This window comes from Meleagris gallopavo, chromosome Z (genome assembly GCF_000146605.3).
Source record: "Meleagris gallopavo isolate NT-WF06-2002-E0010 breed Aviagen turkey brand Nicholas breeding stock chromosome Z, Turkey_5.1, whole genome shotgun sequence".
NCBI classification, from domain to species: domain Eukaryota; kingdom Metazoa; phylum Chordata; class Aves; order Galliformes; family Phasianidae; genus Meleagris; species Meleagris gallopavo.
Genome location: NC_015041.2, coordinates 13,577,079 through 13,589,144, shown reverse-complemented (window position 1 = coordinate 13,589,144; position 12,066 = coordinate 13,577,079). Strand labels below are relative to the sequence as shown.

Below are 12,066 nucleotides of genomic sequence, written 5' to 3'. Positions count from 1 at the left end.
AAAAAAAAAGAAAAAAAGAAAATCCTAGTTATATTTCATAGGTACTTTAGGTTTATAGCCAGTAACCTAAGCAGAGCCTTGAGATAAACAACTGAAGACAAATATAACACAGACTAAGAGGTGGTATATAATACCTGTGGGATTGCTTCATGCATTCAAGTATTTACTTGTCAAAAGGTAGCAATTGCCCCATAATGCGCTCAAGGCAACAGTTATGTTATCTGCTATGTGCGGTATTGCTAAAGTTCCCAAGGTGCAGATTTAACTTATGCTCATTGATGTTTCATCTGTCGCACGGCAGCAAAATGTAATAGAATCCTCTCGGGAAGTTTGAACCACTACTGCCATAGCACCATCCACTTCTGACATCATGGGCCAACATAACAAAACAGGAGGCATTGCTTTTGGAGCACTTCTGGTATAAAGGTGCATTCACTCTCAGTTTTTCAAACATCAGTTGACACTTTTCCAATGAAAAGCTTGCAGGTGCAGGAATTTTGCTTTTCAATATGTAAAGTTCCCTTTCTGACAGCGGGAGACCAAAAAAACAACGTCTGCTCTCCATGAAATGCATTTTTGTGGGTCTCACTGTTAGATAAGCTTGTTGCAATCAGAGAAGCGGAGCTGTTGGAGAAGGATGAAACTGAATGCTTAATTCTGTGTTTATCATTTCCAAGAATTCGTAAGTATTTTCCACTGTAATTGAGTGCAAGAAGCATGAAAGTTTTCTACATGCCAAAAGCCATAAATGCCAATTTCTACGACAGTGAGCCTAAGGAGGTCATAATGAAACACTGATTCAACAAATTAGACGCATTAAAGTTTTTGAAAGGTTACATACCATGTTCCAATTTTAGAAGCCTTAGGGAGCACACTACCAAGGTATTCTCAATTTCATAGTTAACAGTTTGGCAACTAGACATTTATCTCATTCACTTCCTAAGCCCATACAAAACTGTATGGATTTCAGTTCAACAGATCCCTGAAATGTAACGAATTTCCACTTAATTTCAAAATTACACCATATTTGTAGACATTATCTCTTGGACTACAGTAATAGAGATTATTATTTAGAGGTTAATGGGAATTGTTACTTGCAATATATGTATGCCTAAGTTTATTATCTTTATATTAATATTCTCTGTATTTCATTACTTTGTTGTATGTCAGTTTTGATATTTTATTTGTAATTTTTCTGACAGGTGTTACATCTTGCCTGTTATTTTAATGAAATTATTAATATTACATAAATGGAAAATGAAGTTATAAAATACTTGAAGTGAATTAAATACATCATAGAGCTATGCTCTAGAGCAGAACCATGCTCACTTGCACACGTATTGAAAATGTTAATCTCTCTGCAAACTCTCTAACTAGCTCTGAAAAAGGTTCCTCTATTTGCCTAAGTAGAATTCTTCAGTTTCCAATTTTAATACAGTAGAAATCTTTCCTAAAATCTACCTAATTTCTTGTTTGTTGCCCACAACATAGTCTCTTATTTTCTCATTACAGCAACAGAGAACATTTGATCACTCCTGTTTATAAACAGCTTCTGTCTTTTTTTCCAGACTAGACAAAGCTAACTCCTTCTCCCTTTCCTTAAGGACAATATTTACTAAACCTCTTATCATTCGTCTTGTTCATCTCCAGGGCAGAAGACAATATGACAGAGAAATTGTTTAACAAGGGTTTAGGGTAATGCTGAATAGTATTTTTCAACAAATTACAACACCCTTATCAACTACCTACTGAACTGCAAAAGACAATGTTTTAGAACAGGCTTCCTGGGCCTGCTCTCAACATAGGCATTTGTAAGAGTACTCAGCCATGAAATGAAGCCAAATCCAGCATTACTGTTAGCTATGAGAGCTCCTTTCTTTTGCCACAATACACAGAAATCATAGTTTTAGCTGTAAGGGTAAGTCTATATAGAACTCATTTTCCAAATTTTTAAAGGTTCCACATTAAAAACAGTAAATAACATACCTGAGAGATACTGCGTTAGGTCCATAGATCTCTCTCACTGCTATCAAATCAGCTTCCAGCTGTGGGTGTTTATGAAGTTCTCCATCATAGCTAACCTATCGGAACAAAATAATAATCTAGGAGTTCTTATTCATTCCATTTCTGGTATCTGATCTAGGATCTTGAAAGTTCCCCCTGCAAAATATTTTCCATAGAGATTTCTTAACAAGCTCAGAAAGGACTTCCTTGACGAGCCGAAGCACTGAAATGGTATATATATATATATATAATATATATTACATAATATCGCTTAGGAGAAAAGCAGGCACCTCTGTATCAAAACGGCAGAGGATGAAACCCTTATTTGTGGAAGAGAAGATGGAAAGAATTTATTCCACTGTCCTGTCCTGTCCTGGGGGCTGTTCTGGATCTCTTAAAATTTTACAACTGTAAAGTAGGAGAAGAATCAGATCTCCCCTGTTTCATCATTCCAGAATAGGAAAGGACAAGCTTTACTCCATTTGTTGCATGTTTTCATATATTTTACAGGCAGAATGGCCTAGCCTCAACAGGAGAAGCATTAGACTATTCTATACATTAAGTGTCTTAGCATCTATTACATTTTCAGTCTGCATTTGAGATCATCGGTGCAGTCAGATCAGATTGAAAAAGAAAAATAATTGAAGAACACATTTTCATTTAAAGAATTTTTACCAAATAGAAATCGAAGTAACATATATTTAGGCACCAATTTTTTTCAAACTCCACATAAAAAGGAGATATAGTTATGTTGGTGTTTACACTATAAAACAAAACCTGTGAGCTTGTCTAGCTGGCTTATGTGAAATAAAAAAAAAAAATTCTTTTATCTTTCATGAGGACAAAAATCCTTAGTAAGCTCGTAAAAATCCACTAAATGTCTACTTATATTTTCTTGGTAATCAATATGCCTGCTTCTGTTAATCTAATGCTACCTCTTTTATACCAGTTAGAATGATAATAATAATTTCACATAAGTTAATGAACTCTAGAGATTTAGACAGATTCAGACATGAGAGTAGGATTTGCCAAATTCAAAGAGTAAAGAGCTAATCTGTAAATTAGCTCTTCACACACGTAAATATATCCTTATACATGAATTCCTGCAGGGAGTTCCTGCTATGCAGAATCCTATCTAATTGCAGTACTGTTTCTTCAGTTCTCCCAGATCCAAGTGCTGTTGCACCGCAGTTCTGATATCTGGAGCCACACTTGTCATTACGTATCTAATTAAATAAATTTCAACTGAATTAAAATAACAATTGACTGATCAACTGAATAATTTGATTAGACCTGGTAGTCTTCAACTGTAAGGCACACAATTCATCAGCACAGCATATGCAATTACTTACAGATATCAATGATATTCCCAGCCAGAAAGGTATAAGCCAATTATCCTTGTTCTGTTTGGGAAGGCATGTCAGGACAATTTTCCCCCACACACAAGCAAGGGAACAAATTTTTTTTTCTTTTTTTTTCCCCAAAGATGAATTCTTTCAGGGTGTATCAATAGTAGTTGTCCTGCTTCCAAAGAGGGCACAGCAATGATTTCTAAAGTTGTGACTGTGGCTCACCTAACACTTTACTGCACTTAATACATACATTTTTCACCACTCTAATGTACCAGTAATAATGAAATCCAAACGGAACGCTATGCAGAACAGTGAACTGCTCAGCATAATGCTTTCTGCCATCTATTTTCTGATAGTGAGGGGTAATTAATTCCAAAAGAAAACAAAGAAGTGTTCTGGCAAACTGTTTGATCACAGTGTGGTTATTTTCCATCCCTAAATCAGTGCTACGTACATGCTGATGTATGCAGAGGAGACTGCCAGAGTTTAGTATAACTAAATTTGCAAGTATTTTCTGTTGCTAAACACAAAAGAGAAAAAAAGAACCAGTCAGCAGTGCTACTGTTTCAAACTCCTACTCTCTATTGCAAGTGTAGAAGCTAAAGATTCAAAGTGAGAATTAACAAAGTCACTGAGAAAGTGAAAAAAAAAGGTTAAAAAAATCTGATAACTTTGCAGTGTCAGAAGGGTCTGTGTTTAGAAAGCCTCAGTTTTAATCTGAGACCTAATTCAGATTATTTTGTCCCATATAGTGACAAAAGGTTGCATTTTTAAAGGAGATTAAGTGATTTACAGACCTAAATCCCATTGAAAATCAATAAGACTTAGGCTATTGAATCACTTAGCTACTTTAAAGTCTTTACCCATTAAATCCTTAGGGAGGATTACACGCAGGTGCCTAGGAAGCAGATACAAGCATTTAATTCATGACCAAAAGGTCGTATCTTGTTTTCACTGCCCATCAAATGCCATTTCACGTTTTCTAAGCTCCTTGGTTCATCATCAATTGCTCCTTGTCTTTCTAGCTAAAACCATTTAGAAATGTTAGAATTAACCTAGGCCTCCATCTTTTCCAGCTGCGTTGCACACAATTTACATTGGCTTCTATTCCCTCTGATTGCAGAAGTCAACCTTTCTGTCCCCTCTCTCTACGGCCACAGCAACCACTTCTCTCAAATAAAGGAGCTTACCTTACTTGTTCCCCAAATACATAGTAAATTACTTAGTCTTTCTTCATATTAATGAATCTCAGTACATGTGATGATCATTTAATAACTCTGAAAACTCACCTTATTTGGAACAGGACTGTTTTTTAACTCTCCAGGAACTTAGGTCAGTAATGGTTTTCTATCTGTTTTGTAAGTCATCAATCACTTCAGTCAACAGATTTTCCTTAGAATGCCATTTTCTTGGCCAAGAAACTTTAAATTAAACATTTCCTTTTTTTAGGCTGCATTAAATATATTTTTGATGATGTTTTTGGTTTCTTGTCATTGCTTTCACTTTGTTTTCATTATATTGTTTTTGGAATTTTTTATATTGTAGACATTCACAATCACTAACCACCTTTTTTTAATTGCCAATTTAATTGCAATTTTACTGCTTTTTTTGGTCTGTTGCAATTTTTACAATTAAATAAACTGCCTCAAAAAAAAAATGACAATTCAACGTAATGTAGTTCTAACCTACATATATATAATATAAGGCAACTGAATTCTGACTAATAGCTGCTATTGCACAGCTCTTTTACATCTTACAAAATGATTTACTGCTTTCTGGGTATATATCTCATAGGTGGGGCTAACATTCATCTGTTTGGGCACAAGCAGTCATCTTTTACCAGATGCAGTTGCGCTCGTTCAAGAAGTGAGCACTTCCAGCTGTTTGCTGGCTTTTACTTCACCTTGAGGTTAATGCTCTTTCTGCAAAGTTGAAAAATGAAGCTAGTACACATAACTCATCACTACAGGGCAAAATCAGGAGATTCTTCCTCACAGGAAGATTAAAATCAGCCTCTGCAAAAGAATGCGTGTACGCAGCCCTCTCCAGTGCTCTGCAGGGTGCAGGAACCAGCAGCTGAAGTGAGGCAACTCCTGCAGTCATTTCTAAAGTGAACATGAGTGCACACCCCCGATAGTTGTTTTCTGTCACTAAAAATACATTCTTTCATTACCAGTTTCAGAATCACTCTTCACAGATTTTTAGGGGTGAGCTTCCTTTACAGCAAACGTACAGAGCCTTAGCTTGTGTTTTGCCTGGAGAACAGGCTCAGTGGTGCCCTGCTCATCAGTATGCTGCGCAGTCTGCTCCAAACCCAACCAGCCGGCGCTGCTGACGCACACCTGCAGCCTCTGCTCTCTGCTCTGAGGGCATGGATGGCTTCAGCCTTCAGGCAAAGGCAATGATGACTCTCACAAATATTGGCTGTAATTCCTTAAGATGTTCATTGAAACAAACAGTTCTAACAACGTAAGGGAGGGATTATTTCTCTGAGGTAATCTTTAGACTAAAAAGGTAAGAAAAATCTGAACACAGAGTCTAGCAGCATGAAGCATTCTGTTGACAATGCAGAAGGTGAAGATATAAAGAGATTTTATTTCTCAGTACATCAGAGGATGCAATAATAACTAATTCTACTAAAGGAACAAGGAGGAAAGGCAGAAAGGTACATTTACCTAAAAATACGTAGCATTTTCTGAGGTGAATTTAACCGCAGAGCTAAGAAAAAATGATAGAGTGTTGCCAAGATCAAAATTGTTTTCTAATAACCATTTTTACCATTAAATTGCAGTGTTCTTGACTTTACCAAATGGCAACTCTCCAGCAGGAAACAGATTTGGATCCATCCTGACTTCTCATTTGTATAAATAATGGGATAAGCTGTAAAGAATAAATACCTATTTCCTGAAAATAAGCAACTGGCTTCTATTTTCAAACACCCTCAAGAACAGTTGGATTTTCTGTTCTTACAGTTTTACAGATGTAAATGAGCTCACTTTAAGTTTGACATAAATATACAATATAACATTCAATACTTAAAAATACTATGTACACATACAAATCATTCTACTTTGTATTGAATATACATACAAAATTAGTTATCACAGATTTGTAAGGGAATGAACCATAGAAGGTTTCAAGTATCAGTTTCTTGAAACTTTTGCAAAAATATCCTCAATTACCTGTCCTCCGTAATAAAATTCCTCAGAATCATTATCTCCTTCAGAGTCTTCTTCAAGTGTGCTGTTGTGCTGTGACTCCTTAATTAAAAAGGAAAGTTAACAGTGACATAAGCAATATGTCTGTCTTGCATTTAACGTTCTGAGTAACATTACGTTTTTACAAACAAGTTGTACGCAGTTTTAGGAACAGAAATTTTAGTATCATTTTTTTCCAAGGTGTACAGTGGGCCTATTTTAAGAACAGTGAAATAGCAGACAAAGCGTGCACATATTGGCAGTGCACAAAAAAACACCCTGGAAATACATCAGATAAATAATACTCTGTCTGAATGTAGACACAGTGCGGTATTTTAGGAAACTGGTGAATTCAGTAAGATATTCAGAGCTACTTCACTTTCTGCTTCTGCTAAACAAAGCATAATTTACCCACCAAGAGAGGTTCTAGACTTAATTCATTTAGCATTTTACTGATCTAATAAAGTTTTAATTTACTTTATTCTGGTAAATCAATTCTAATAGTTTAAGGAAATAATTCAAGCCCAACCATGAGATTTTTTAAGTTTCCTTATGTAAAAAGCTCTGACACACTGCTGCTTAATTACTATTTCTTAACAAAAGTACCAGCCTGTAGCCAAGAAAGTTAAATCTTAATTTTCTGACCAGCTCTACTCCAAGATTTGGAAAATTAAGGATTAAAAAGCAATATGCTTACCCAAGTAAAACTTACCATAATTGGGTTCTCTGTGAATAATTGCACTCAAGTAAATAGAACTGCTCATGGTACAGACTGCAACTCAGCATGAGCTACAGTGTTGTATTCTGCTTCTTACTAATGGAGCCCTCATTTATAATTACTTGAAAATATTATTAATACTTTTTTTGTGTTTCCCACAATCCATTTGTTATTTCTAGGCCCTCTGTTGACAAGAACCCCCTAAAAATACCCGATAAGGCCACAACACCTCATTTTAAATCCAAACACAGTGTACTTATGGCATATTTTGTATTTATGTCCTACACTGAACTGTCACAATGGATCAGAAATCAGATCTATGAATCACAGTAAAGAAGGTACGTTTAAATTCCATATATTTGTAAACATCCTAATTTCTATGGTCAGACAATTTAATCCCATCTCCTTATCTTACCTCTGAATTCCTGCTCTAGCTACTGCATGCACACATAGAAGAAAAATTGTATTTCAGACAATTTCACAGCAATTTTCTGAGACAAGGCATAAAAATTGTATTTGCTTTTACTTTACTGAAAAGAAACAAAGTGATTTCAGTTATATTTGTTTAACAATAGCCCTTGCTCAAGGGGAAGTCTGTGTTCAAACAGAACCCAACTGAACTTCAATACAAAGTAAAGAGAAGTGAAACTCTCATACGAGAGTAATGACAAACCCACCCTATCCTAACCTAAACCTCTAACTGTCTAGACAACAGAAATGGTCAGTGTTAGAGACTTATTTGAAGGCTCTTTCAATACTTCCATACTTAATTACCTTGTTCAATTTTAAAAAATATATTAATAATCCTTATTGCATTTGAATTTCTAATATTTATAGACCACTGAAAACAATTATGAGGTGACACAGGTAAAAAACTTCCACTGCAGCCTTTGAAATCAAATCAGGTTGAACTGATTGAAAAAAAAACAAAAACAGAAAAACCAAACACCACGCCCATCAAAACTGACCTTTTCCATGATCAAATAGAGATCAGAGTCTTAACGAAGTAGTCAGAAAACAAGTATTGCAAACCCAGAAACCAAACTTATTAGAGAAAGTATTTAAGTTAAGCTCTTGAATTCTTGGTACAGTACTCATTCTCAGGCTTGACATGGGAACTTATGTGGCACTTTCTTTGAATCCTTAACACTGTTAGCCTCTGAAGACCTCATTTTATTGTCATTTCTTTCTTAACATCATCTCAGTGAGATTGGTTAAAAAACATGCCAGAGGCTTGACTGACAAGGCTTCAGCTTCAGCTTCAGATATTAACAGTGAATGTTGTCAGGAAAAACTCCAGAGACTCTAGCTGGAGTGCTGTACACCACAGCAGTGGCCTAAGTGAACTAAGATACTTCTAAAATATGTGTATCTACTATTTGAGTAAGTATACATTTGAGAGAAATTCTAAGTCAAGCATTCCTGTTTTCTCTCATTTCTTAAAATACCTGTTAAAATGCACATGTAAGAAATACATACCTCTCCATTCTCCCTCTGTAATTTTGCTTTAATGGATAAGCAATAGTTGACATCACTGGTTTTTCTTAATTCTTAAGAGAAAAGGGAAAATAGGGAACATCTGTGAAAAACGTGAAATAATTTTGCATATGCCAACTCAAAATACTTAATTGAAGTAAATGGTATGCATAAGGAACATAAAGATATGGGCATGATAGGCACCAAATTGTTTACAACAGTCTGAAATAAAGAAGCCCACACATTTCAGAAATCTTATGATGTCAATTATCAAATAAAATTCAGCTAGTCCATCTAGAAGATTTGTTTTTCTCAATCAGTAATTTACACTTTTGTGTAAAAAGGGGCAGGATCAAAATTTCCTACCAAAAATTAAATCAGATTGTTTTCTATTCAAAAAATAAGCTATGTAATAATAATAAACACAATACTCCCATCTGAGGAACTGTCAGAATTAAGATTGCTCTACACAATTTCTCCTACAGTCTGAAATCATCAAGGAACTTAGCTGATAAAACTAAGAAACCTCTAAGAAATGTGCACAGATCGTAGTAATATATTGTATATAAGTGTCTAGACTTCTAAAAAGAATGCCATTTTATGTGTTAGCTACTTCTGAAAAGTATGGAAATAATTTCAGATGAAGAGGTTCTTAAAATCATTGGAATTATATTTTTTCTACAGTCCCATTTTGTGAACCATTTTGCTTGAAATTTTTTGAAGTAATTCTCTAGAGGCAATGATAGTTACAGACTATTTCATTCCCAGTGGTGAAGATTTCATAAAGTTTTAAGCAAGAGAGCACAAAAATATATAATTGAGAAGTATTAAGCACCTCTAACTGTATTCAAGGAAAATTGCTTTAGTACAGACTGCAAGACACTAAAAGAATAAAATACGTTCTGCCTACGCAATTGTGTAGATCCATATAAGAAGCATTTTAATTTATTAAATTCTGAAATGTAGGACAATTCACTACAGTAAGCCCATGAGGAACTAACAAACTGTCCAACTGCATCCATTAACACATCTATTTAAGTAGAGGTAACATCTTGTCTCTTGTCCTCCTTCACAAAGCATGAACTTAGTAAAAGCATCAGGATGTAAGATTACCTGTAGCAATTTGATGGAAAATTACTGGAATTGGCTCTGTTGTAACTAATACATCTTCATCATTATCAGAACTGGAAACGTAAGTGTTATCTACAAGAGAAAAACACCTTGCATGTTGAAGGCCCGCGGTGCTTTGCCAACCCATTCCCTCATCATCCATCCCACCCTTTTGTCATAAGGAACCATTTTGCCAGTGATTAAAGAAGCCCAGCATACATCTCCTGGTGTGTTTTCTCTAATGAGACTGCTAGACAAAAAGAAAAATATCAAAAAAGATGGAAGATTAAGACCCAAATTTTATACAAGCAAACCCCTGGATTCCAATGCCACAGTTTTCAGGAAGTGTACCAAGCAATGCTCAGAACTGTTCTATCAAGGCTAATGGGGGTTTGAGTCAAGCTTTTCCAAAATGAAGAGTTCTTCAGGGCTTTTTATCATGCCTGACACCAACACTCACACATGCAGAGTGCGCTTATGAGCACAGTATTCATACATGCCTCTGCCTTGTGTTAGCTAGTCTCGAGAACTATGTCTGAATTATCATCTAATCAGTGGAGAACATGTTCTTAAGAAAGTCTTAGGTATGGATATGAATATGGAAATTATATTCTAAACTTCCTCACAAAATGTGGTAAGGCTGTGTTGTTTTTTTTTTATTATTATTTCCAACTAAACAGAAGAGGAGCAGCAAGGTTTTAGGCAGTACCTGCAGAAGCTGATTTTGCATGAATTGTTGAACTGTCTATGAAGGAACTAAGATTTTTTCTTCTAATGATAAGGGGTGAAATAGACTTTGCACTTCATTGCAAAAAGACTGACAATTAAGACTATCGTAGATAGAGAAGTAACAGAACTGAAACAAGGCTGTCATCATATTGAACACCCCGGTTGCATCAGTGAAGAGCATCATCTTGCATACAATTGTAAGCATACTACTGCAATCTGGGTCTCAAAGCCTTGGATTGCTTCCAATGGAACGTTAAAAATGTTAGCATTAATTTATCAGTAAATTTAGCAGTATTGTCCCTTGCACTACAGTGGTTCCTAGAAGCCTGCATTAAGATTCTGGGGTTTCCATAGCTGCGATGCTGCCGCTCACAGGTGGGGCTTTCCCAGCCCGTGGGGCTGTGAATCAGCCTTTCTGCCACTTTCACACACCTGCTGCATCCGGTGCAATCCCACACTCTTTCCTGCTTCCACTTTGTGTTCTCCCATGAGGTAATGTGGGTCATCTGAACACAGTAGAGCAAATACACCCTGTGAGCAGGTAAGTGCTCCGGGAGGCTGGCACTTTTCCCTGAGCACCGCACTCTAGCAGGCACAGCAACCTGCTCCATCTGCTCAGTCTGCATCTGCTCTGCAGTTGGCACGGCACAGTGAGCACGAAAGGGGGCCCCTCCAGCCATCGGTCAGCTTTCACTCCTGCTGCTGCTTTTGTCCGTGGGGAGGACAGGCTGTACACTGTGCGTTCAGAGCAGCTGAACCTTACCCTCCCCATGCCCACTGCCTTGTCTCCATCTGCACGCACACCTCACTGTCATTGCTTCAGTCCCTGCATAAAACATAGAACATAGAATCGCTCAGGTTGGAAAAGACCTTTAAGATCATCAAGTCCAACCACAACCTCTGGATATGAAACAAGCCCGTTCCTTTCCAAAGCTGGAGAATAACTTACTGCTGTATAGTCTAATGAGCAGGAATAACTGAAATCATCATTTGGTTCTAAATAATGTACTCAGCACTGTAAAAATGGGTAGGGGAAAGGAAATCCATTGTGCTAGAATTTATAGCTGTATGAAAAAGTAGGAAATACAACAATCTGTGCTATAGAAAATATACCAAAATATATGTAATGGAAAAAAAAGACAACTCAATTAAAGTTGCATTGATTTTAATTGTATTTTCATGTCCACTGATTGTCATTCATTCTTGGCAGCTGGATAGCATGTTTCACTCACTGCCAAGCTTTTGTTTTTCTTTTCTACTTGGCAATCGCTACTATTTTTTTTTTCATTTGTGTTTTCTTCTTTTTTTTTTTTTAAATTTTCCTTTTGTCAGTCTAATTGTCATGGTTTTATGTTTTTTGTTTTTGGTTCTCAGTATTCCGCATCAAAAACATCAATGTAGTGTACTGGGAGTTAAAGTGTTAATGCTCCAATTCCAGGCACCTATCCCTATACATTACAGAAGTCATGGGATCTGGCCC

At 36.2% G+C, this 12,066-nt stretch overlaps 1 protein-coding gene across 1 annotated transcript in view; it reads right to left on the bottom strand.

The window, feature by feature from the left end:
* The window catches only part of LOC100548929 (protein mono-ADP-ribosyltransferase PARP8-like), a 14,172-nt gene extending 2,281 nt beyond the window's left edge, over positions 1 to 11,891 (bottom strand). The window contains exons 1-4 of the mRNA XM_031557237.1: positions 9,861 to 11,891; positions 8,751 to 8,821; positions 6,539 to 6,616; positions 1,987 to 2,081 (exon numbers count right to left, since the gene is read on the bottom strand). Of these exons, the coding sequence (XP_031413097.1) occupies positions 1,987 to 2,081; positions 6,539 to 6,616; positions 8,751 to 8,821; positions 9,861 to 10,020 (404 nt within the window). The 5' untranslated portion in view covers positions 10,021 to 11,891. The remainder of the gene's footprint in view (positions 1 to 1,986; positions 2,082 to 6,538; positions 6,617 to 8,750; positions 8,822 to 9,860) is intronic.
* Between the last annotated feature and the right edge of the window lie 175 nt (positions 11,892 to 12,066).